Source organism: Balaenoptera ricei, chromosome 11 (genome assembly GCF_028023285.1).
Source record: "Balaenoptera ricei isolate mBalRic1 chromosome 11, mBalRic1.hap2, whole genome shotgun sequence".
Taxonomy (NCBI): Eukaryota; Metazoa; Chordata; class Mammalia; order Artiodactyla; family Balaenopteridae; genus Balaenoptera; species Balaenoptera ricei.
In genome coordinates this window covers 8,511,327-8,538,745 of record NC_082649.1, presented here as the reverse complement: position 1 = coordinate 8,538,745, position 27,419 = coordinate 8,511,327, and the positions used below count along the sequence as shown (strand labels likewise).

General features: G+C 40.5%; 1 protein-coding gene across 1 annotated transcript in view; it reads right to left on the bottom strand.

The window, feature by feature from the left end:
- Positions 1 to 585: 585 nt before the first annotated feature.
- SYCP2L (synaptonemal complex protein 2 like) overlaps positions 586 to 27,419 on the bottom strand; it is a 67,942-nt gene continuing 41,108 nt past the window's right edge. Inside the window, exons 19-30 of the mRNA XM_059937764.1 lie at positions 26,902 to 26,915; positions 26,058 to 26,205; positions 25,435 to 25,484; positions 23,302 to 23,431; positions 22,076 to 22,149; positions 21,844 to 21,913; positions 11,320 to 11,421; positions 10,154 to 10,260; positions 9,174 to 9,265; positions 8,539 to 8,638; positions 8,375 to 8,433; positions 586 to 640 (exon numbers count right to left, since the gene is read on the bottom strand). Of these exons, the coding sequence (XP_059793747.1) occupies positions 586 to 640; positions 8,375 to 8,433; positions 8,539 to 8,638; positions 9,174 to 9,265; positions 10,154 to 10,260; positions 11,320 to 11,421; positions 21,844 to 21,913; positions 22,076 to 22,149; positions 23,302 to 23,431; positions 25,435 to 25,484; positions 26,058 to 26,205; positions 26,902 to 26,915 (1,001 nt within the window). The remainder of the gene's footprint in view (positions 641 to 8,374; positions 8,434 to 8,538; positions 8,639 to 9,173; positions 9,266 to 10,153; positions 10,261 to 11,319; positions 11,422 to 21,843; positions 21,914 to 22,075; positions 22,150 to 23,301; positions 23,432 to 25,434; positions 25,485 to 26,057; positions 26,206 to 26,901; positions 26,916 to 27,419) is intronic.

Sequence of the window (27,419 nt, the reverse complement as noted above, 5' to 3'; positions counted from 1 at the left end):
CAGTCTACAGTCTTTAATTGTACTTATCGAATCATGAGCAAAGTTACTTTGTAGATGGCCTGAACTTACGTAGGTTTCATTTTCCTAAAATAAATTCACTCAACTGTATATACAACTTCATGCACCAGACTTTATTAGAGCATTTAGTAATTACTGAAAGATGAATATTTCTCCTCTGCTAAAGCTGGTGGTTATGTTAAAGTTCTACAGAAACTAGAATATTTGCGGATCAAATGAAAGAGTAACCATTTCAAAATACAACACCATTTTCATCTGAGCTATGAAAATAAAAGTAAACCCTCCCTTAAAGAGATATACTAAGTAGTATATATACAGATGCTGAGGTTTCCCTGCCCCCAAATAACTTGAAGACACTTCTCAAAAATCAATTTTACTTTAAAAAATCATTTAAAAAAACCCAAATCACTCCAAGTTGCTAAACATCCTGAATTTCCTATTTTCTGACCAAATTTTAATACAAAAGGTTAACGTTTGTAAACAAGTGGACAAACTACCAACATATTACAGACTATTCCAACTTGACTGGTCTCAGGAATTCCATTTGGAGTGAATGAACACAGAGCATTAAGGCACCGCTGCTGTGGCCTGAGGTAGATTTATCTCCTTCCCGTGGCTCAGACTGGTGGAAAAGGAACAGGAGAACAGTAGTTAGTGGAGCCTGAACTATCCCCTTCCTGGTCTCTAGAACTCAGCAAGCCAACATGAATGTCACTCCTTTTCATCGGCTCCATCCCTAACTCAGATATTCACTGAAGTTGCATCTTACACGGCCACTGGAAGCTAAGGTCAGTGCAATGGGGGAAACTGCCCGGGGTCAAAATCGCTCTCAAAATTCTCTTAAACATGTGCTGCTTTCAAGACACACATGCCATCTCCTGACAGTCTAATGCACTAGGTTATTCTTCCCTCTGGTGTTGGAGAAAAGACAGCTATTTCTTGGGTGAAGGACCAGATAAAGTGGCTGGGCGGGCTTTTGGGGCCACCTTGTATGAAAAAAATGCATGTTGTTAATAACCAGGTTGTCATTGAGCCCAGTTGGATGCTCACACAAGAGGTAGGTAGGAGCTGATGTCAACTGAGGCAACACAGTCTCCCATCCTCATGCAAACACTAGGGCGCATGCTCATTGAGAAGAATGGCAGACAGAATCACCTGTGCAATTTACTTCTCCATTTTTTCCTGTGTTCAGCACGTATAATTTAATTTAGGCATGACTGACATTACTGGTTACCTATCCAACATCTGTTCTCCCCTTCTTCCTTATTAACAGAACCCCACTTTGCGGGAGGACGGTAATGTGCTCAGTTAGATTCTTGCCACCCCAGATTCCCTTGTAACTAGGGAGGTTCACGTGACTCAACAAGATGGAGACAAAAGTCTATTGGTTTGGCTTCCATGAACACTGTTTCCTTAATTTTAAAAAAAGGGGAGAAGGACTTCCCTGGCGGTCCAGTGGTTAAGACTCCACACTTCCACGGCAGGGGGCATTGCTTTGATCCCTTCTTGGGGAACTAGGATCCCACGTGCCACATGGCACAGCCAAAAACAAAAAAAGGGAGGATAGATTTTAGTGGCACACGTCTTTTACCAAATCCTTCACCCATCCCCTTCTCCCTGCCTGGAGTATAGAAGACATGCTTAGAGGCAGAGCTGCCATCCTGTGACCAAGAAGCCCAAAGCCCCATGAAGGATGGCAGAGCGGAAGGCTAGAAGAACCTGGGTCCCTAACGACCACTTAAAGCTGCTGTTTCAGCCCTCCGGGCTGCTGCTTACAGGGTTAAAATTAAATTCCTATTTGGTTTAGCCGCTGGAGTCTGATTTCTCTTACATATGACCAACTATAACACGTACATTTAATTTGCATTTGATCCAATTCCCCACTAGGGCTGGGAATTCTAATATTCTTAGCCCAGATTAGTCTTTTACCCATATCCTCTTTTAGTACTATTCTGATTTGGAGATTTGTTATTTTTGTTTCCCCCAAATAAAATAGTAATGTCTTCCTGATAACAAAAGTCATTCAAGATATAGGGACAAGCGTATTCACTACAGATTTATTTGAAATAATTTAAAATAATCTGAATGTTCATCAATAGGAAATCACATGTATAAGTTGTAGTAGGCCCATAAGCTAGAATACTTTACAGTTATTAAAAAATTAGCAGATCCTTACTATTGACTTGGAAAGGAATCCTACTTCTGTTACTGAGAGAACAAAGGAAGAGCAATACTCATAATATTTAGTATATCATTTGTCACTTAAAATATACATAATTAAACTTATAAAGAGATTTGTATATATCCTTACATAAACATAGAGAAAATATCTAGAAGAACATATACTAAACAGTAAGGAGATAGTTCTCTCTGGATCATAGAGAAGAGGGAGGGTTGGGGAGAGGGGAAAAAGTTCACTCTTACTTTATAAATGTTATGCTGTTTAAGTTTATTACACAAAAGTAATTTATATCTTGCACTAAATTCTAAAAACACAGAACAGCCTATATAGAAAGTAAAGTCACCTAAAATGTCACCACACAGAAATAACCACAGATGACATTTTGATGAATATCTTCTAGAATCTAGACCTCTTACTACATATTCATGTACCCACACGCTCTCATCCTCTGCAACACCACCCCGTCCTTGGACAATTCTTTCTCGCCCTCTTCTTTTTTTTTTTTTTTATAAATTTATTTATTTTATTTATTTATTTTTGGCTGAGTTGGGTCTTCATTGCTGCGCACAGGCTTTCTCTAGTTGCGCTGCGTGGGCTTCTCATTGCAGTGGCTTCTCTTGTTGTGGAGCATAGGCTCTTGGCATACGAGCTTCAGTAGTTGTGGCTCGTGGGCTCTAGAGCACAGGCTCAGTAGTTGTGGCGCACGGGCTCAGTAGTTATGGCTTGCAGGCTCAGCAGCTGTGGCGCACGGGCTTCGTTGCTCCGCAGCACGTGGGATCTTCCCGGACCACGGCTTGAACCCATGTCCCCTGCACTGACAGGTGGATTCGTAACCACTCCGCCACCAGGGAAGCCCTCTCGCCCTCTTCTGCTGGCTTCCTCTCCCTTATCAAACTTCAACACACTGGAGCAGCCCGAGAATTCTGTCCTGGAACAACTGCTCTCTATAATTGGTCCCTAAGTCAACTCATCCAGTCTCGTGCTCAAGTCCCTCTGCCGTGAGTTTCAGTCCTGAACTTCCAGTTACCCACCTGACAACTCCATCCAGACGCTGAAGTCACAAATCAGATGTATGTGTCAAATCAAGTCTTCAATATCTATCGACATCCTCCTCCTCCCCCTACCCATAAAACCAGACCTTTCCTAGTCTTCACTATTTCCTTACATGACACCGATCTCCACCTCGCTGCTCAAGCCCCAAGCTGGAAGTTGCCCTTAATCCTGCTGTTTCCCCACCCACCACGTCTAACCCACCAGCAACCCTTCCAGCTCCATGTGCCCCGGCACCTTGATCTGACTCCCCACACCAACACACACACGCCCTTGAGAACGGACAGTCCTTTACTTTTACCCCTTTCATTGCAATTAGAATCTAATCCAGTGTCCTTACTGTGGCCTGCAGGGCCCTAGGTGACCACCAGCACCACGCACCCGCCTTCTGACCTCATCTTATACCGCTACACCCTCAGTCCTTTTGTTTGGCCCTCACTGAATTCCTAGAACATACCAAGCTGCTTACGGCCTCAGACATCCCGTCCATTTCCTCCGAAGTGCTCCTGCCCCGCTCTCCCACCAGTGGCTCCATCTCACCCATCAAGTTTGAACGCAAATTTCACTTCCTTCGGAAGGTTTGACTTGACTCTCCTCTTTCCATACTATCAGATTCTCTCACCTCACACTTTTTTCCTTCTTAGCCTTTACCACTATCATGAATTCTTTTTTTTTTTAATCATGAATTCTTATCTGTTTAATTGTTTACCATCTACCTTCCTACTAGAATGTACTCCCTATGAGGTCGAGGACCTCTTGCCTTTTGTTCTACCCCCAGGATCTAAGACAGTAGCTGTTACCTAAAAGACTCAACAGTTCATTGAGTGAGTGAACATACGAACATATGCACCCTCATCTAACATTAAAAACAGATGGAGGGCTTCCCTGGTGGCACAGTGGTTAAGAATCTGCCCGCCAATGTGGGGGACACGGGTTCGAGCCCTGGTCCGGGAAGATCCCACATACCGCAGAGCAACTAAGCCCGTGCGCCACAACTACTGAGCCTGCGCTCCAGAGCCTGTGAGCCACAACTACTGAGCCCACGCGCCACAAGTACTGAAGCCTGTGCGCCTAGAGCCCGTGCTCCACAACAAGAGAAGCCACCGCAATGAGAAGCCTGCGCACCACAACAAAGAGTAGCCCCCGCTCACCACAACTAGAGAAAGCCTGCGCACAGCAACGAAGACCCAATGCAGCCAAAAATAAAATAAATTTATTTTAAAAAAGTGTAAATTGGTACAATCTTTAAAAAAAAAAAGTGGGATTTTGTTATAGAAGCTGCTTTGCAACAAGCTTTTACTTTTTACTCATGTTGAACATCTTTCAAGTCAATATGATCTAAGTCATTCTTTTTGATGGCAACATGGTATATCACATGAATGTATCAATCTACTTAACCAAACACTAGCTGGGCATCTAGATACCTTCCAATATCTCCCTATTAGAGTAGTTTGTAATACATGTTGGTCTACATGTCTTTGCACAGTCCGATTTCATCTTTAAGGTCATTTCCTAGAAGTGGAATAACTGCTGTGTCAGAAATCTCAAATCACAACTTTGGACACAGAAGGAGTTTTTAGAAAATCACCCACTTCATTTACTCTCAAATAAAATGAAACGGAACACACGTTTTCAAAAAAGAAATACTAAATTCTTTAAGATAAATGAAATTGCATTCTTATTAAAGTGTATTTGTATTGTATTTGTATTTCCCTAAGTATTCTACTTAGGGAACCTAATTCCGACCTCTAGCTTGAAGAAAATCTCAAAGTTGATATCTGCTCAACAAGCCCCGTTATTAAATGCTGTAGGAATGAACAAAATAGTATTCGAAGAATCTAGCTGGGTGGGAGGGTGGTTGTCCTTAAAGTGACTGTGTCCAAAAACAGAAGAGGTGGCAGTTGCTCTACACATTCCATATTTATTTACTCGGTGGGCCTGACAACACTGCCAGAAAGCTCTTGGAGTGGTAGCCCCATGAGCCACTGGCCCATCTGGGAAGCATTAGGGATCACAGTGGCAATTCTATAAACTCTCTCCTTTAAAAGTCTCTCAGAGTCAATCCTGTCTGGTTTCAAATCCCTCTTTGCCTTCGTAACTGCCAAAAGACAGCCGTTGTCACCCACACTGTCACCCGTTCTCACCAGCTGCTGGTTGTACATCTCCTCCTTTGCCCCAATCTACTCCCCTTCCCCACCCTCCTGAGCTCCTCCTCTCTAGCCCCTACAGCTCAATCTCTTGGCAACAAATTCCCCAAAATCCTCAGCCTCTTCCTGGAAGAAAATACCTCCTTGCCTCCTTCTTTTAACTAAAATGTGACTGACTTCTGATGGTACCACCCGTGATCATAAGTGAGATTATTCCATGGGTCTCTCTGCAATTTTTCTTGTTTTGGTATTGCAATGCAAGATTCATTAAAAAAAATTGAGAATTTTTATTCTCCTATGTGCTAGAATAGTTTCAACAACACTAAAGTTATCCCGCTTTAAAGGACTGGTAGAATTCCTCTGTGATGCAATCTGGACCATACACATATTTGGAGGGAAGTTCTTTAACAACTTTATTTCTTCTATGAATATTTGCCTATGTTTTCACATCTGTTTAGAAGTCTGTTTTATTAAATTGTATTTTTCTGGAAAATTGTCCATTTTTCCAGGTTCTCATCAACACTTGGAGGTGCGTGGACAACTGAAAGTTAAAATGTTAACAAATGAACTCTAGGTTCTGCTCCAGCCACACTTCCCTCCCCAGTCTTCCTTCTCTCTCTAAGTGGCAGCACCATCCAATTGCTAGAAGACAGCAACCTAGGAGGCATATCCCTAACTCTCCTTCCTTTACCTACTGCTTCCATCTGTCAGTAATTTACTAATTCCAGCTCCCAAACGTATCTGGAGTCTCTCCATTTCTCACCCTCTCCAAAGGCCTCCAGTCAAGCTTTCCTCTGCTACTCTTCCCTCTTCCAATCAATTTTCAACATAGCAACTAGAAAGATTTTCTTACAGTATAAATCAGATTATATCACCATCACACCCAATGCCTTTGCTCAAACCCATCCATATTTTCCTTCACCCTTAGTATAAAATTCAAACTCCTCAGCATGGTCACAGAGGGCTTCCCTGGTGGCCCAGTGGTTAAGACTCCGCCTGCCAATGCAGGGGACACGGGTTCGAGCCCTGGTCCAGGAGGATCCCACGTGCCGCGGAGCAACGAAGCCCGTGCGCCACAACTACTGAGCCTGCGCTCTAGAGCCCGCGAGCCACAACTACTGAAGCCCGCGTGCCTAGAGCCTGTGCTCCGCAACAAGAGAAGCCACCGCAATGAGAAGCCCGCGCACCACAACAAAGAGTAGTCCCCCCTCGCTGCAACTAGAGAAAGCCCGCGTGCAGCAACGAAGACCCAACGCAGCCATAAACAAACAAACAAACAAACAAACGTGGTCACAGAGAGTTAGTCATGCTCCCAGCTTCATTTCAAGTAACTGTCCCCCTTATACTACTATGATGCAAGAACTTTCAGTTTCTCAAAGATGTCAAAATTCTAGTGTGAACCTTTGGGACCCCTAAGGAGACTATGTTTCCAAAGGTTCTGTGAGGTCAAAACTATTTTGGTAATAATGTTACTAGTACTAAGACATTATTTGCTTTCTTCATTCTTCCTCTCTCACAAATGTACAGTGGAGTTTTCTAGAGGCCACAAGTTGTGTGGTGTCACAACGGATTGAATCCAGAAGCAGATATAAAGTCTTCTATTAAGCCAGACATTAAAGAGATTTGCAAAAACATAAAACAATGCTACTCTTCTCAAATTTCTTGTTTTGAAAAGTCTGATTATTTTTCATAAAAGTCTGTTATTTACATCAGTATGTAATGATTTATTACTGTTATTTTTAAATAAATACATTAAAAAACTCAGTCTCAATTTTTAATGTGGAAAATATTCACAGATATAACCCACAAAGCAAAAGCTCTCTGGGGATCCTCAATAAATTTTAAAAGTGTTAGGAGGTCTTATTCCAACCAGTTTGAGAACCATTCCTAACCAACCATGGGCATTCAGTGAAGAGAATTTAAATGGATATCCACTTTCATCATGTATAATGGTACATGGAAGACGATGTGTGTATGAAAGAACTTTGAAAATCTGTAGACTATGCTGTCATTATTATTCATTATGTTAACTGGAGTAAATAGCAGAATGGATAACTCAAATTTTGACAGTTTTTGTTGTTCTGGTTTGAAATACACGATGTGATCAGAATTATACCCTTTTGGGGACTTCCCTGGCGGACCAGTGGTTAAGACTCTGAGCTTCCAATGCAGGGGGCGAGGGTTCGATCCCTGGTCGGGGAACCACATGCTGCACAGTGCGGCCAAATATAAATAAATAAATAAATATTTTGAAAGGAAAAAAAGAATAATATCCTTTTTAAAACCACGTGACTTACATTTCTGTGATAAAAGCTGATGCTCATGCTAGTAGAGAAAGCTTTAGCCATTATAACTTTATATAGGGATCCCTTTTGATTCAAGCAGGAAGAAAACACTAGAATTTCTCCCAGGGCACAGGCAGTGGAGTGAAGGGCTCCACTCTCCATTCCCCGACTCCCTACATTCTAGAAAGAGGAACAATGGTCCAAATGGATAGAAGCAGCAGCCTCAGAATATAACTGACTAATCACAGTGAAAGGGACGTGCAGCAAGATAAACCCATGTGTTGTTTTAAAATATATATATATGTTTAAAATATTTACATATATTATATGTAAGGTGTATAGAATATATTCTTTCAAGAACACAATTCATTTTAAATGAAAATCAACTGTTCACACAGAAACCTCTATATTTTTCTTAAAATCTATTTTAATTTTTTAAAATATTGCTTAAAAAGAAAACACTTTGTATCAAAAAACACTGAAATTCGGATGATCTTTCCTGAGCAATATCCCAAGCCACGCCCTGTGCCCAGAGAGTGCCCCGGAAGTGGCTGCTTAGAAAAGACGTGGCTAATTAGCTACTTACATAAGGTTTCACCAACATCGACCACTCATGCTCTAGCTAAATACCTCATACTTCCACTAAGATACTTCTAGAAAGAATGCTTGTTAAAAAATAAATAAATAAATACCTCAGCAGTTGCAGTTCACAGAATGATCTCAGATCATCAGACTGTTTCCCCCAAAATTCCTAAAATTGAACAAAAGGTTGGTTGGTTGAAGTGGTTGACAGTCACTCCACCCGGGAACAGATCTTCTTAAGTCACAGAGAATGTTCCAAACAAAAAGAACTTACCAGAACATCCTCTTCAAGGCGCTGCAGACCCCCAATATCCTCCTCAAGATTGCTCAGCTCTTGAAGAACGAAAGTGTGAAACTGTTCTAGTTTATTCAGTCTGACAAAAACAAAAGCAACGAATTTCACTGGGACCGCCTGGACCTGACACAAGACCTTCTTAATCTTACTGCAAAGATACTTCATATTTTTCTCTAGACGGTTCTTGTCTTAAAAATACACGACTCCTGGGCTTCCCTGGTGGCACAGTGGTTGAGAATCTGCCTGCCAATGCAGGGGACACAGGTTCGAGCCCTGGTCTGGGAAGATCCCACATGCTGTGGAGCAACTAGGCCCGTGAGCCACAACTACTGAGCCCGCGCGTCTGGAGCCTGTGCTCCGCAACAAGAGAGGCCGCGATAGTGAAAGGCCCGCGCACCGCGATGAAGAGCGGCCCCCGCTCGCCGCAACTACAGAAGGCCCTCGTATAGAAACGAAGACCCAACACAGCCAAAAAAATAATAATAATAATAAATAAATAAATAAAATAAATTTATTTAAAAAAAAAAAAAAATCTCCTTTCTCTTCTTTCCCCTTGGAAATGTTGTTTGTGAGGGATCCCAAGTCCATAAATTTGTTTTGAACCCAACACTTACCTGCACAGATGTATCTGGTTTAAAAGTTTTATTAGGCAATCTGGTGCTTGCTTTGCAGTTTCTGAATAAAGTGGGCTCCTTCTGTACCTAAGCTAAACCATAACAATAACAAAATGAGCACGGTTGGGTTAAGCATAACTACCCAAATCAGGTGTGGGCTTTGTATTAAAAAGATGTTGCCTGCACATAATATTCACAGCAAACATTATCACTAAAGAACTATAATAAGACACCATGCCACACACTTCGTGTGTTACCTCAGGTTTGATACCCATAAAGGACAATAAGCTAAAAATAGTAAAACTTATATTCATGCTATTAATACACGTATTGAATATCATGAACAAATTTCCATGATAAATTAGCTTACACTGGTATTGCAGAAAATAAGATTGGAGATCTTCCAAGTTAGTTCAATGAATCTACGTTAGGGTAAGATACTTTTCTCAAATGTGCTAATAAATAACTCAGTAGGGATTTATAAATAGTAGGACAAAATGGAGGGGATGGAAGTGGTTTCAAAGTTCACCTTGCAGGCAAGGTTTTGTGACGGCCTGTATGTGCGGTGTGTCTCAACTGGCCACCACTCAGCTGACCACCTGCCCACGGTCACCTCCTTCTTTGTCCCAGACACCTCTCTCATCCACATGGTCCCCCTGCCTTCTCTTCCTTGTCTATCACTGTGACCAAATCACAGTGCTTCCTGGTTGTCCAGTTTTCTGAGAATGCGATCAACAAAACCAAACCTTTCCATATAGGTCCATCTGGTCCCATGGTAGCAAATGGACATGGAATAGCTGTCTTATAAAAACCACAATTCACAAAGGCACTAAATTCAGTGACCACAGCTAAGACAAACCTACCTCCCCAGAGACTCAGGGACACCTTCACACAGGAAGGATAACAATGGTATTAATGAATATGAACCTGTTACTTTAAACACACAACAAGCTAGCTTTTCATTTTTAGTGGACCATTACCTCGTATTTTCTTTTCAGTTCTCTAGTGAAGTTTTCAAAGGTGGTGATCATCGCAGAACCTTTCAAGTTCTCTGGAATAACTTTTAAGGATGAAGTAGAAATGCCTTCTGAACAAGAAGAATAGAACATTAAATAAAACTAACAAAGGGCTCAGAATAGGTGTGCTCAGTCCACCCGCTGCCCAGAGCGCGGACAGTCATTTGGAAGCACAGATGCGATCCACAGAAGCCCCACTGGCTGCCTGGCTGTGACCGCAGCAGGGCTGACTCTGGCCGTGACCCACCAGGCCAGCTTGAGCCCAGAGTCCTCGGCGGATGCTTCATGCTGCTTCCCACTAAAACTCACTCTATGGCAAGTGCTCATTTCATCCAAACTTTCCCAGCACTTTAAATCAGAGCAACTGATAGTATGTCTAAGAAGCAGGCTGAGGTGTTGTAAGAGGCTTTTCGGAGGATGTGATGGGTAGGGGCATTTCTAGGGGCAATGTTGGCATAACAGCTTCTGGGTGCCAAGGAGTTTTACGAGGGCTCATGAGGGGTCTGGCACTGTTCTAAGGGATATGTATGTATCAACTCATTTAATTCTCACAAAATCCAAGTGAGATAGGCACTGTTAATGCCCACTTTTAACACAGATATCACATAACTGGTGCAAGCTCACACTGACAGCTCCAGGATTGGAACCCAGGCTGCCTGGCTCTTAACCACAGTCCTCGAGTACCTTAGGGCTTCCAAATTTGCCTTCTTGGAGCCTTTTGTTTCAAAGTATCATAGTGTCACTCATCCAGAAGGCCAACACCACATATGCAGCCTTTTCAGATCAGTCTCCTTCATTTGTACAGAGTGGATATTTCTAACTCAAAAATTTACCTAATAATCATCACCTAAAGCAGAGACCTGTAAATTTAAGAACACCTAGGCCCTGAAAATTGCCACAAAGAGTTAAGAGGCAGAAATCAGATTGCCAGGAGGAGACAGTGCTTGCTTTTAGCTACCATTTGTGCAGCAATGCGCTTGTCTCTGAAAGGACAAAGTGCTTAGTTTTTAGGGTCCTGCAGCTACTATGATCTTAAAACTGTAACTGCCTTGTAATTCCCGTTGGGACATTCAGCGCTTACACATTTGCCACATTCTTGCTTGACCGGCTGGCTGGGCGCACAACGTTACCTGCCAAGTCTGTTTCTTCTGCCACTGAGGAAAGGCATCCTGGAGCATCGCCTTCTTCCAATCGCGACTGTTTCCACTTAGCGAAATGACCATCTGCTCTGTCTGAAGGCAAGCGCAGTTTGCTGATAACCACACACGCGTTTCTTGGGTCCTAAATTTATCTTGCTCTCTTTTTGCTAGTATCTAGCCTTGATGAGCAGCAAGCGAAACTCATTCCCTACTTGTTGCAAATTGCTTATCATTTGGCATGTTGACTAAGAACAACACAAGTATCAAAGCACTAAGTCTACTGGTGCCTGAAAGAGGACCCACGGGAACGTGCAATCCCTTTGATGAGCTCAGTAACATTCAGAAACACTCCCCTGAGCAAGATACAGGCTGCGTCAAACGACAAGCAGTAATGGTTGGCATCAAAACCACTTCCAGGGGCTTCCCTGGTGGCGCAGTGGTTGAGAATCTGCCTGCCAATGCAGGGGACACGGGTTCGAGCCCTGGTCTGGGAAGATCCCACATGCCGTGGAGCAACTCCGCCCGTGAGCCACAACTACTGAGCCTGCGCGTCTGGAGCCTGTGCTCCGCAACAAGAGAGGCCGCGACAGTGAGAGGCCCGCGCACCGCGATGAAGAGGGGCCCCCGCTCGCCACAACTAGAGAAAGCCCTCGCACAGAAACGAAGACCCAACACAGCCAAAAATAAAAATAAATAAATAAATAAATAAATAAATAAAAAAAGGCAGATGGTTGCTTTAAAAAAAAAAAAAAAAAAACACTTCCAGGGCTCTGGGCTAAAGAGCAAGGTGGCGAGGTTTCCAGGCAGACTGGCCCTTGGAAGCGCATCGGATCACCTCGCGGAGGGCGCCACCTGCTGGTGACACTGGAGCTTCAGCGCCGAACTGAGAGCTGCCTCATAAAGGAGCTCATCTTGGGTCCTCGCTAGCTCAAGTGACTGAGAGCCTCCGCTGATGAGATTTAAATACAGATTCTGTTTTCAGTTCAGCATTTACTAAACATTTTCTTTTTTAAAAAAATTGAAGCAGAGCTGCTGTACAATGTGAGATAAGCTACAGGTGTACAATACAATGATTCACAATTTTTAAAGGTTATACACTCCATTTATAGTTATTATAAAATATTGGCTATATTCCCCATGTTGTACAATATATCCTTCTAGCTTATTTTATACCTCATAGTTTGTACCTCTTACCGACTCACAGATACGGAGAAGAAACCAGTGGTTACCAGTGGGGAGAGGGAGGCAGGGAGGGGAAAGATAGGGGTAGGGAAATAAGAAGTACAGTATCTTTTATTCTGATGTTCAGTTCACCCCAGACATGTCCTCACCCCATCCGGGCCCTCTGTCTTATCAGTGGCATCTTGTCACTGTCAGTAGTGCACTAGCACCAGGCCCGACCCCTGCTTTTTACCACCCTCTTCTCTCCCACCATCAAGGCCTGAGGCTCTGCCTACAGAAAGCATCCATACCTCTCTGCATCCCCACACCGTGACTGTCCAAGGCCAGCTCCCAGGGAGGAGCTCATCAGTCCCATCCCTTCAACTGTCATCCCCCAAATCCCTCTCTTGCCCGAGCTCTCTCAAGCAGCAAACCTGTGTTTCCAACTGCCTACCCAACATCTCCACTCAAAACCCACTCTTTTCCATTCCTCCCCACCCCAGCTGCTCTTTCTTCCCCACCATACACTCAGCCCCGCCACACACACTTAACTGGGAAGACATCTGCTCTTCTCTCTCTCCTCCCACATCTAGCTAGTCACTATAGATTTTCCCCCTGAAAGTTCTGGAATTTAATTTCATGAATTTGCTCAATGAATATTTGAGTGTTACTATGTGCAGGGAGCTGGGCAAAATGGTGGGAAAGCAAAGAGGCAAGTTTCCCCTTCTGCATTCCACTGCTCTACCCTGGTCTCCTTCCAGCTCCTCAGACCCTGGGCCACTCTCACCTCAGGGCCTTTGCACCTGCTGCTCTTCTAACTTGCAGCCTCCCCCCACCACCTCCATAACTACACTAAGGTTTCCCCTGGCCATCCAAACTAAAATTTCAATCCAACCCCCCAGCTCTTAAATCCCCTTCCCTGCTTAATTTTTACTTAGCCTCTATCACAATATAAAATACTACATATTTCACTTTTCTTGTGTATTATGTCTCCCCCACTAGAAGGTAAGGTCCAGTGAGGGCAGGTATGTTGTCTGTTTTGTTCACTAGAATATCTAACACGTAGGAAAGTGTCTGGTGCATAGTAGATATCAGTAGACATTCACTGAATGAAAGAATGAATAAGTGAGTAAATGCTGCAGAATATCCAAGATTCTACACAATAAGATATATCTTATATTGTAAAAAAAAGGATCTTAGTAAAACAAGAATGTATTCTAATTATCTTATACTAGCAGTGAGGGTAGAGATACAGGAATATCAAAAACCTCAGAGACCCAAATACCTACTACATAAATAACAAACTGAAATTAATAAAATTTAGCATTTTAAGATCTGCTAAAACTACCTTTTGGGAGGAAGTGTAAAATACTAATTTTTAGAAATAGCACCATAGTAGGAAATACCAGTCATAAACATCAAAGTGACAGAATGAAAAGAAAAAGAATTTTGCTATTAAAATTATGCAAAACAGAGAATAGTCAATGTTAAAATAGTTCATGCCCTGTGGTAAAACAGAAGATACATTTTTAAGAAAAATGAATAACTTAGGTTTAAATGTCAACTTAGATTATTTTCTATTAAAGAAACAAAAAGGAAATAGCAAAATGAGAGGTAAAACAAGAGAGATAATAAATATCTAATTGAGAGAAAAGGACGACCAAATGCAGAAAGAACTAAATTAATAATACCAGATATATAGATAAAATGATCATATATGAATGATGACCTTCATGGGACACCTTAGTTGCTTTGTTCTAATAGAATTTTCATAAACTGAAAACTTCGGTAGAGGTCACATTCTCACTTGGAAAAGAAAGAGCCCACAACCAGCCTCTCTAATAGAAAAAATAAAATAAAATGAAAAGCATAAGAAAAACTCTCAGCTTTGAGAGGTGCAACTATCTCTTCTCACTGCTCTTAGATTAGGTGTGTTCATTTGTTTGAAAAGTATGGGTGGATATTTTCTAGCGAGTTGCACTGTTTCAAGGCTAAATGATTTTTAAAACTCAAAGAAAGAATCCAGACACAGCACTGTCCTCTTCCAGCCTCAAAACAAATAGAGCTCATGCTTGAATCCCACATGGTGTCCATATCCCAGTCAGGGCCCAAAGAAACCACTTAGAAAGGATTCCAGTCAGCCCCAATTAGGCACCGATGAACAACTACTACGTTTCTTTACATTTCTTTCCTTGCTGCCTGTTCTGCCCCTTCCGGATTTTTTTTTTTTCTCTTCTGACAACATATTTGTAGCAACAGCTCAAAGCATGGCCTTGAATTTTGATTTATCATGCTAATGCACCACCCGTGGAAAAGCAGGGCATCTGCTGGCACAGACAATATTTACCTTCAATGGAGAGACGAATCCAGGAACACTGTGTAAATAAGCTGGTTGCCCCCTGAATGAGCTGCTTGGAATTTGTGAACCTACTAAAGTCATCATCCAGATGGACCACTTCAGGGACATGGAAATAATTTGGCATAGAAAACCCTTTTTGAAGAGGCAATCTTGTTAAGTACTTTACCTGAAACAAAGGAATGGCTCTCCAGAGAGAACAGGGACCCCTAGGGAAATCAGTGCACTTGTTAAAGGATGCAGGTCCTAAGTGATGCAGTTGGCTCAGCTTTGTTTCCATGGTAACTGCATGCCTCTTTTAACCAGGACTTTTTGACATTCTCATAAAGGGGTTAAAACTATGAACACACAGCACTTCAAAAATGAACACAAGCAGTAAACACACTGTGGCTGAAACTAGAGTGATCTCAAATGAATGCTAACTCGTTTGTTGGTGGCTGGTCGAAGGAGTGTACTCTTGCTTTTGAACACAGCTCTCTTCATTGCCATGAAAATTGAAGAATTCTGCCATCTGAGGAGCTTCTGAGCTTATTTTGGGCACAGGCTGTAGAGAATAATTTGGTGTCCATATTACATTTATTTACTCATACTTCTGATAAAACGGTTTTTAGTGCTACACAGAATCAACCCTATGATTAATAGCCAAGTTCTCCTAAGTTAAGGCATTTTAAAAAATCTTACTCTGAGGTGACACCCTGTGGCTTAAAATGATAAAGGCCAACAGCCTTCACTGGAGCGAGAATAGTCTTCTTTACCCAAATATCCTTCCTGTGGAGGCATTTTCCTAGCGCCAATTCCTTTGTTTCTTCTACCAATGTGTACTATGCCGAGAATATGAAAAATTAAAGACAATCTTTATTGCTGAATTCCTCAGTCTGACGGGGAGTACTGAAATATCTTTTGCCTGGATTAATGCATTTTAAAAATCAGTAAATCAATTAATAATACTTAGTTGTGACTATGTATAAAGGATTATTCAATATGGAATTATGCAGAGGTTCATCACTAAATGACTTTCTAAGTTTCTTAGCATTTTCTAAGTTTCTTATTCTGGTCCCTTGGCAAATATTTATTGAATGCCTCTATATGCCAGGCACCAAACTAGGCATTCATAGCACCATTGGAACAAAGAAGCTGTCCTCCTGACTCCTTACCAATTCTGGAAGCCTCTCCAAGAAGGTACATGAGGGCAAAATGCAAAATCATGAGTAGTCATCCTGTTTGCTTGCAGTTCTGGGAGCACGGCATATCCAAAGTTCCAGGGCAAACATTAAAACAACAGTCTATGAGCAAAATAGCAGAATAGGAGTTTTCTACTGTTTTCCCCCAAAGGACACCGATTTTGAAAATCACCTACTGACAGAGTGGCCTTTGTGGAAGTCTGAGAGTCCAGTGGTGAAGATCTAGCACATTGTCTGAGGAAGAAAAATATCCAAGATGGGATGCATCGAAGAGGGTAACAAGGACACTTTCGCTTGAGCCACATCACCACTTGCTCAAAGGCAGCACAGCTCAGGACCAAGAGAGACCCTCTTAGCTCATGATCTCTCCACTGGGGAAGGTGAGAGGGTTTGAGGGAGCGCTCAGTTTTCCCAGCTGTGAGGGACCCTGCCAAACAAGACCGTTTCTTGCTTGCCCCATCCAGGATAACGAGGTACACTACGTGGCTCGGGGCTGGGAGAACAGAATCCAGGGTTCTCAGGGAGCATCAAAGGGATGCAGATCCTACTAACTGTTTCAGGGACTCCATTAGGAAAGCCTACTCATGAGCTGCTGGGGAGGCCTCACCTACGGATCCCCCCGCAACTGGACCATGGACAGCGCAACCAATCCATATGCCTCACCCATACACAGCCCCACCCTGTGGCTGGCTCACTTTGCACACACACCCCCAGGGGCAATGACTGTGAGAGTTTGTAGACAGCCAGCCCTATTCAGCAGGATCGGGATTAAGCACACAAGCTTGAGCACCCGCCACTGCCCTAAGGAAAGCAGCAGGAGGTTGTGAGCACCTGGCCTGGCCGTGCAGATTCCAGAGAAAGCGCGATCTGCAGAGGTCCCCCAGAGAGAGAAAAGTGTGGAGCAGGCATAGCCATAGGAAAGGTCCAAGAAAGCTTCAGAATCCCTAGTAGACAAAAGGTATTTCCCTCCTGAAGACAGTCAGCAAAGACTAAAGGAGGTGACTTCTTCTTCAAATATGAAGACAGCAACGCAAAACTTCAAGGAACATGAGAACTCAAGGAAACATGACACCTCCAAAAAACCACAATAATGATATAGTCACGGACCGCCACAGAAAATGGAGCTCTGCAATTTGCCTAATAAAGACTGCAAAGTAGTTGCTTTCAGGAAGCTCAGTTAGCTACAAGAACACACAAAGACAATTCAATAAAATCAGGCAAACAATAAGCAAACAAAATGAAAAGTTTAATAGAGAAATAGAAATAATAAAAAAAGAACCAAACAGAAACTCTGGCGCGAAGGAATACAAAAGTGAAATGAAAAATGCAATAATAGAGAATATCAACAGCAGACCTGATCCAGAAGAAGAAGAATCTATGTCAAAGACAGATCATTTACCCAAATTATCCAGTCAGAGGAGAACAAAGGAAAAAGAATAAAAGAGAGTAAGAAAGCCTATATGAACTATGTGATAGCACTAATACAAACAAACTATACCATTAATAGAAACAATTCACAGAAACAGAACAAACAATCCTAAAATTTGTATGGAACAACAAAAGACCTCGAATAGCCACAGCAATCTTGAGAAAGAAGAACAAAGCTGGAGGCATCATGTTTCCTGATGCCTACATGTTTCCTACATTACAAAGATGTAATAAAACAGTAGGGTACTGGCATAAAAAAGAGACCCATAAATCAATGGAATAGAATAGAGAGCCAAGAAATAAACCCAGGCATATACAATCAAATTAATTTACAACAAAGAAGCAAAGAGTATACAATGGAAAAAAAAAGTCTCTTCAACAGATGGTGTTAGGAAAACATGACAGGCACATGTAAAAGAATGAAACTGGACCACAATCTTACACCATACACAAAAGTTAACTCAAAATCAATTAAAGACTTATATGTAAGACTTGAAATCATAAAATTCCTAGAAGAAAATACAGGCTGTAAGTTCCTTGACATCCATCTTGATGATCATTTTTTGGATTTGACACCAAAAGCAAAGGCAACAAAAACGAAAATAAACAAGTGGGACTACATCAAACTAAAAAGCTTCTGTACAGAAAAGAAAACCATCAATAAAATGAAAAATCAAACTACAAAAGGGAAGAAAATATTTGCAAATTGTACATCTGACAAGGGGTTAATATCCAAAATATATAAAGAACTCACATAATTCAATAGCCAAAAAAACAAATAATTGATTAAAATGAGAGTAGAGAATCTGAATAGACATTTTTCCAAAGACATACAGACAGCCAATAGGTACATGAAAAGATGCTCAACATCACCGATGATTGGAGCAAACCAAAACCACAATGAGATAAACTCACACCTATTAGAATTCCTATTATAAAAACACAAGAGATAACAAGTGTTGGTGAAAATGTGGAGAATAGAGAACCCTTGTGCACGGTTAGTTGGAATGTAAACTGGTGCAGCTACTATGGAAAACAGTATAGAGGTTCTTCCAAAAATTAAAAATTAAACTACCATATAATCTAGCAATTCCACTTCTTTGTATTTAATAGAAGAAAATGAAAACACTAACTTGAAAATATATATGTACCCACCATGTTCACTGCAGTATTATTTATAGTAGCCAAGACATGGAAGCAATATAAGTGTCCAATGATGGATGAATAAAGAAAATGTGGTATACATATACAACAGGATATTATTCAGTCATAAAAAAGAATAAAATCTTGCCATTTGTGTCAACACGGATGGACCTTGAGGGCAAAATGCTAAGTGAAATAAGTCAGACAGAAAGACAAATACTGTATGACCTCACTTACATGTGGAATTGAAAAGGAAAACAAAAAACAAAACCAAACTTATAGGTACAGAGAACAGATTGGTGGTTGCCAGAGGTGGGTGAAGGGGTGCAAATGGGTGAAGGGGGTGAAAAGGTACAAACTTCCAATTACAAAATAAGTCCTGGGGATGTAATGTACAGACAGGATGGCAACTATAGTTAATACTTTATTGTGTATTTGAAAGTTTCTGAGAGAGTAGATCTTAAAAGTTATCATCACAAGAAAAAAAAACTGTAACTACCTGTGGGGATAGATGTTAACTCGACTTATTGTTGTGATCATTTTACAATATGTACAAATGTCAAATCATTGTTATACACCTGAAATTAATATGCTACCTGAAATTAATATGCTACATGTCAATGATATCCCAATTTTAAAAAAAGGAAACAATCTACACATTATTGGAGTCCCAGAAGGATAAAAGAGAGAAAAGGGGCAGAAAGCTATTTTAAAAAATAATGGCTGATAGGGAAGAATGGATGCATGTATACGTATGGCTGAGTGCTTTGCTGTGCACCTGAAATTATCACATTGTTAATCAGCTATACTCCAATATAAAATAAAAAATTTAAAAAAAAATAATAGGGACTTCCCTCGTGGCACAGTGGTTTAGAAACTGCCTGCCAACGCAGGGGACATGGGTTCGAGCCCTGGTCTGGGAAGATCCCACATGCCGCGGCGCAGCTAAGCCCGTGCACCACCACTACTGAGCCTGCACTCTAGAGCCCACAAGTCACAGCTACTGAGCCCTTGTGCCTAGAGCCCATGCTCCGCAACGAGAAGCCACCGCAATGAGAAGCCCGCACACCACAAGAAAGAGTAGCCCCCACTCGCTGCAGCTAGAGAAAGCCTGCATGCAGCAACAAAGACCCAAAGCAGCCAAAAATTAATTAATTAATTAATTTTTAAAAATAATAATAATAGCTGAAAACTTCCAAAATCTGGGGAGAAGTTTGGACATCCAAGGTCACGAAGCTCTCAAACCCCCAAAAGATTCACCCACAAAGATCTTTTGCAAGACACATTATAACAAAACTGTGTAAAATCAAACACACAGAGAGAATTTTAAAAGGAGCAAAAGAAAAAAAATTTCTCACATACAAGGGGACACCCATAACGCTATTAGCAGATTTCTCTGCAGAAACCTTACAGGCCAAAAAAGAGTGGGATAATGTATACATATAAAGTGCTGAAAGAAAAAACTGCCAACCAACAATACTTTACCTGGCAAAGTTGTCCTTCATAAATGAAGGAAAGATTAAAACTTTCCCAGAAAAATAAAAGCTTAGGGAGTCATCACCACTAGACCTGCCTTACAAATAGTGTGGAAAGCAGTTTGTCAAAAGAAATAAAAAATGCTAATTAGTAACATGAAAATATATTAAAAAATATAAAACACACTGGTAAAGTATATATTCAAATTTGGAATACTGTAATATTGTAATACAGTGGTGTGTTAATGAACTCTAGAATAAAGGTCAAAGGGTGAAAATATTTAAAATAATTATAGCTATAATTTCTAATAGATATACAATATAAAAAGAGATAAATTATAACATCTAAAACATAAAATGTGGGTGGGGAGAGAAAAACGGTAGTTTTGTATGCAATAGAAGTTATCAGCTTAGGGCTTCCCTGGTGGCGCAGTGGTTGAGAATCTGCCTGCTAATGCAGGGGACACGGGTTCGAGCCCTGGTCTGGGAAGATCCCACATGCCACGGAGCAGCTGGGCCCGTGAGCCACAGCTGCTGAGCCTGCGCGTCTGGAGCCTGTGCCCCGCAACGGGAGGGGCCGCGATAGTGAAAGGCCCGCGCACCGCGATGAAGAGCGGTCCCCGCACCGCAATGAAGAGTGGCCCCCGCTTGCCGCAACTAGAGAAAGCCCTCGCACGAACTGAAGACCCAACACAGCCAAAAATAAAGAATAAATAAATAAATAAAGTAGCTATAAAATTAAAAAAAAAAAAAAAAAAAAAAAAGAAGTTATCAGCTTAAACTATATCTCGAAAATGTTTTATGTAAGCCTCATGGTAACCACAAAGCAGAAATCTATAGTAGATACATAAAAAAATAAAGAAAAGGGAATCAAGGCATACCACTATAGAAAATCATCAACCACAAAAGAAAACAGCAAGAGAGGAAGAAATTAAAAGAAACTACAAAACAGCCAGAAAACAATTAATACAAAGGCATTAGTAAGTCCTTACAAATCAATGATTACTTTAAATGTAAACGGAGAGTGGAAGCTAACACAACATTACAAAGCAACCATACTCCAATGAAAATTAATTTAAAAAAAAGAAAAGAAATGTAAATGGATTAAATTCTCCAATCAAATGGCACAGAGTGGCTAAATGGATAAAATATGACCCAACTATATGCTGCCTACTGGAGACTCAACTCAGCTTTAAGGACGCACATAGGCTCAAAGTGAAAGAATGGAAAAAGATATTCCATGCAAGTGGAAATCAAAAGAAAGCAGGAATAGCTATGCTTATATCAGTCAAAATAGACTTTAAAGTCAAAATATTTAACAAGAGACAAAGAAGTTCATTACATAATGATAAATGGGTCACTCCATCAAGAGAATGTAACAATTGTAAATATATATGCACCCAATATCACAGCACCTAAACATTTTAAGCAAATACTAACAGATCTAAAGGGAGAAAGCAACAACACTATAATAGTAGGGGACTGCCTTCCGTGGGGTGGGAGAAGAAGCATGCTGGTTGATGGGACCTGGGTCCCAGGCCATATGCTTCTTGACACAGACGTGCTTGTTCCTGAGTGACAACCTCTGCTCCTCCCCTTGACCTTCAGGCACACTTGGAGCTGGTAAGCAGATGACATTGCCCTCTCCAAGGCCTGGCAACTGTCACTCTGTATAGTGATTGTATCTGCCTCAATTTGAATAACAACCCAGTCTGCCAAAATCAGACTACTTTTGCTTTATTCTGCAAAAAAAAGTTTAGAATTCTCTCACCTCTGTCTTCCAAGTTTTGCAGTTTATGCTTCAAGCTAGTACTTTTCATCAATGACTCTTGGGTCACAGTCTTAAAAAAAAAAAAAAGGCCACAAATACATGTATTCGTGTCAAAATAAGAAACACATGGTGCTACATTATCCCTTAAGAAGGAATAAGCTAGTACATTAAGCAAATATAATATTAATTCTGGAAAACCAGATGAATAACCAACAATTAAATAGTACAATACCTCAGATACATTTTCTTCAACATCTGAGGGCTCCAAGGAAGAGAGATCGCTCAGTGGGTGGGGACTTTGAAGTTCTGAGTATTAGAGAGAATGAATACTTTTAAGGGAATAAACACACTGAGAGGCAATTGAGGCAATAACATTTCACTATCAGTCTATAAATTAAATTTCAACATCCCCTGCCCCACCCCCTGCAAAAGGGACACAGTTCTAAAAAAAAAAAAAAAAAAAAAAGAACCCGAAACCCAAACCAAAAACCACTTTGTATCTTGCAGGGCATGCATGGGTATTAGGGGTTACAGGTCTGTAGATAAAATGAATAGCCAGTAACCTACTAGGTCAGCACCTTTAGTAGCTGCCCATCTGGCCCCAAATACACAGCAAGGATTCTACCACCTCAACGTGGTCCTTCTCTTTCCTCTCTTAGATGCATTCCCTTACTCCTCTTCCTCTCTCCCGCTATATTTCCCTCTCTCCCGCTATATTTCCCTCTCTCCCACTATATTTCCCTCTCTCCTGCTATATTTTCCTCTCTCCTATTTTCGTTTCCCTACTTATTTTCTTCCAGTGGCAGCCAAACTAAGAGGCTGGCAGTCGTGTGCTTGCTGATGCCATTATGTGCCTGCCAATGTGCTATGCTCTGAAATGACAGAGGTGAAGAAAACAAAATCCCTACTCTTACCAATTTAAAAGATGTGAATTGTTTTAATAAAATACAGTGGGGGCTGAGATAAACCTTACAGGTCAAGGGGTGGCACACTCTGGCCCCTCAGGCCAAATCCAGTCTGCCACCTGGTTTTATAAATAAAGTTTTATGGAAACACAGCCATGCCCATTGGTTTACATCTTGTCTGTGGCTCATTTGGAGCTACAAAGGCAGAGCTGAATAGATGCAACAGAAACTCTAGGGGCCAAAAAGCAAAAAGTAGTTACTCTGGTCCTCTACAGAAAAAGTTTACCAACCCCTGCAATAAATCATCATTTGAGCTTCCTGCTATTTTTAAAGAGGAAGAATACCAGCAATTCTTATGCACAAGCTGATCTCAAACGTTAAAACGGAATTAAAACAATGTCCTCTGTCTTTTGTTAATGAGGGCATAAAAGAGAAGATCAATCATACTTTCACACTTTCTTCAACAGATATTAAAAGAAATACATTTTGCTTTTTCAAACTACCTTTCCCAAAATATAATTTTTTCTATGTAGATTGACAGAAAATCACATACCTATCTTCTGGGCAGAATCTTCAGGAGTTAAAAAGGCAGAACTACTCTGAAATTCCGTTCCAGAAATTTTTGGAGGTGTGACATTATTTTGCCCGGAGGTATCTTTCTGTAATGGTGTTAGAGTTTTAGCCTAAAATAGAATATTTTTTATAAAGTGTTAACTTGTTTTGAGTGGTTGGGAATGTTATCAAAACATTCCAAGACACTTCCAACATCCTTTTTAAATGATTAAGTATTGGATATGCTCCATTTGAAAAGAACAGTAAGACCATAAGATCGCAGGGTTGGAAGCACATTCGGTCAGGCATCAATTGATGGCTCTAAGTCAAAGTTCTCAAAGTGTGGTCCCAAACCACAGGCTCGGCAACACCTAGAACTTGACAGAAAAGCAAATTCTCAAGCCCCAATGACAATGTACTCAATCAGAAACTCTGCAGACGGGACCCAGCAATCTGCATTTCCGCAAGCCATCCTGGCCATTCTGGTCACTGAAGTCTGAGAACCACTGCTCTAATTCAGGAGCCAGCAAACCATATCATATCCACTCATCTGAGTACTGTCCATGGCTGCCTTCACGCTACAATGGCAGAGTTGAATGGCTGCCACAGAAACCATATGCCCGAAAAGACTAAAATATTCAGTATCTGGCCCTTCACAGAAAAGGTGTACCAACCCCTGCTTCTAAGTTATTCTCTTAAACTTCAGCACAGAGAACTGAGTTCTAGATCCCAATGTCTGTATAAAGTCAGCAATGCCCTCACTGAAAATCAGCATAGACTTCTTGTCAGTTGCACACCTTAAATTTATGGCTTCTCAAAGCTTTCCTCTTTCTTCTTTGGTACCTATTTTTTTTTAAAAAGCTGTATATTGCTAAAAACTGTTCTTTTGGCCTATTTCTAACTGGTAACTCCTTATCTCAGGTTGAACTATTCAACAAATATTTAGGTACTTGCTCTGGCTCACAGGTTTGAGCTATCAGCTCTGTCACCTCAGAACATGAGTGTCCCTTAGCCTCATAGAGGGCAGCACCCCGCGCCCCCAGGCTGATGGCAGAAGGCAGGTCGGGCAGGGAGGGCAGATGACGAGCTACTATTAGAGCCCTAACAACATTCTATTTCTGTACAGGCAAGCGGGGTACTGCTGACGCCCTCAGAATGCCAGCAGCTGCCCTTAGAAAACTCTTAAACACTTCGCACTATATTCTGCAGTGTGTGTGTGTGTGTGTGTGTGTGTGTGTGTGTGTAGATACACATATATAAAATATATGTACATATATGTATTATATATGTACATATATTAGATATGTATATATGTATTACATGCATGTAATATGTACATATATGTATTTTTATATATAAGTGTATAGTTTGTACATATAAAATATATGTGCACAATTATATATAATACATATCATATATACATGATTATATATATTATGTTACATATTTTATATAAAATATCATATATACAGTATACATATACACACTATACTATATATACTATCTATCTAATTTCATTTGACAAAGAACAAAAGCCAACTGCTTAGAGAGGTAATTCAGCTAAAAGCATGATAAATTAAGCTCTGAATTGGCCCGGAGGACACTCGTGTCCATGTTCTTAACTACTTTGATATAAAACAAGGATAACTGAGAGGAATTAAGAAACTTTCAGGGCTTATTCAATATTTGAAATGGCTGAAGGCATTTCAACTGCTTGCAAAATAAAGACTTAAACGTTTAAATCATTAAAATCTTTGGGAGTAACATGTCAACAAACTGAGAACTAACGGAAGAATTAAACCAAGAAATTTATTTTAAAATATAAATTCAAAAAAGCATACATTTGCAGGAAATCAGAAGAGCCCAGATTTCAAGCTTAGTTCATAATAAACATCTTGCAACAAATTTGCAACCAATGAAAAAAGATCCTAAATTTTTACCCAAGATTCATATAAAATGTTTAGAAGTCCTTGAAGTTTCTATTGAAAGTGGTTTACATACTAGTAAACCACTGGTTTATTATTCTCATATTTCAGAAAGGAGTTTTTTGAGAAATAAAGGTGGTTTAAAGAGATCAATTTGTTTCAAGCTTACACCATAAGGGCACACGGCAGGCCAGAAAAAATTTACTTACTTGGTCTTTCTCAAGGTCACTGCCACCGCTGAGAGGGAAAGGTGGCAAGGCTAGAATGAAAGGGAATATGAGTACAATGGGTAAGTTTACTTATCAGAAATACCAAAATACACACTAGAAGCAATTCCCACCTCCCACAGCTTGCTGAAATGTCTAGCTCTTATGATCTAATTATTTAACTTTGTTCCTCACTATCCAGCATGAATTCTCTGCTCCAGATCCTGTTCCTGAATGCTGTTCTCACATCTTTCTCGTTTTACCTAATTAGAATGCTTCCCCTTCTCCACACCTCTTCAAGTCCTATTCTTCTCCCAAGCATTAGCTGAGGTCCCACCCAGCTCTTCCTTGAAGCTTTCCCTGATGATTTCAGGTTACGTCAGATTCCTCTTATCTGAACTCCTTACTCCATTTATCTACGTCTCAAATTTAACAATTATTGGTCAATTCCATATTCTTTCATAGTGTTTTACATATGTACATTTTCCCTTTCCAGTCTACCAGGGAAGGAGGGCCACATGATCATATATCTCTTTGGTACCCGCTGCTTCCATCACGTATTGAAAAATTAATACCTGATAATTTATTTGAAAAGTGACTGGAAAGAAAACACACACCAAACTTACTTCTTATGTTACTTCTGGTTTTTATCTTTTTTCTACTAGGATATGACTTTAGGGATTTCCTTTTTTGGTTACTGGTCCAAGACAGTTCACTGGCACTAGTATTTGAATCTTCATTACTCTCCGAGAAGAGGTGTTTCCTATAATTAACCTTTTACAAACACAGGTGATAAATGAGAACTATTAAAAGGACGTTAGTACCATTTATGTGCAATTAAACATATGACTATGAAGTTAGACAACAGAGAAGTAACTCCTTCTTCTAGGAGACTGGGCTTTCTTACATAATAAAAGGACACAGAAGTAAGAAGGGAGAAAAAGAGGATGATTATTTCATTAGTCAGTTCTCCACCAAGCTGCTGTAGTAAAAGATGACACAATCCTCTCTAATCAAATACTTGTTAGCTGTAGAGATGGTAGGTAACTTTCCAAAAGCTGATGCACCTGATTATTGGCCCAACACTAACTTCAAAACACTAACCCATAGGACTGAGAACCACCGCGAAAAGAAAGTCAGAAAGAGCCTTAACTTGTTTGTTTGAAGCCCATGACCTCTTATTTTAGAAAAAATAATTTCATTTACTGTTCATACAGAGATTTTTTTTTTTTAACGTACTGACAATAGACTTAAAGCACTCTGCTTCCCAAAGCAAGAACAACAATGGAGAGATGGAAACGGGCGCACACAGGAACAAAACCACATCACTGACTCAGAGCCAAAAATTTCTTTTCAATTCATTAACACTTCTGATTCTATTCAGAGTAAATCTCAGCAGCTAGTAGGTCTTTAATATTTCTCTTCTTCTTCATAATCTTTTTTTTTTTTTTTAACAAAGCAAGAACAGACTTTTGGCTCAAGGCCTAATACAAGGAAAAGTACAATTCGATATAACTTTGTTATTCTCCATCATACTTACTTGGGGGCTTACCAACTATTTGTTACAACTAATGCTGACTTTCCATTTCAAAGTGAAATGCTTTATGCATATGGCTGATTCACTTTGGTGTACAACAGAAACTAACACAGTATTGTGAAGCAATTATACTCCAATAAAGATCTATTAAAAAAATAAAAATTAAAGTGAGGAAAGAAAAAATAAGTAAATAAATAAAACAAGCTTAAGATAAATTTAACTGAGAAACAGAGAGCAGAGCAATGGTAAAGTTTGAAGATGGTATGCAAATAACTAAAACATGGGAAGGATTGCCCCAAAACAATGAAAGTGATTCCATTACCGACATCCTTGTTTCTTGCTTTCTGTCACCCTCAAAAGCAGAATCTTCCCTAAAAGCAAAATACATTGAATTAATGGAACTGTTTCACCAACATCTTCTCCTTTCCCAACTTCACAGCACTTTTTTTTC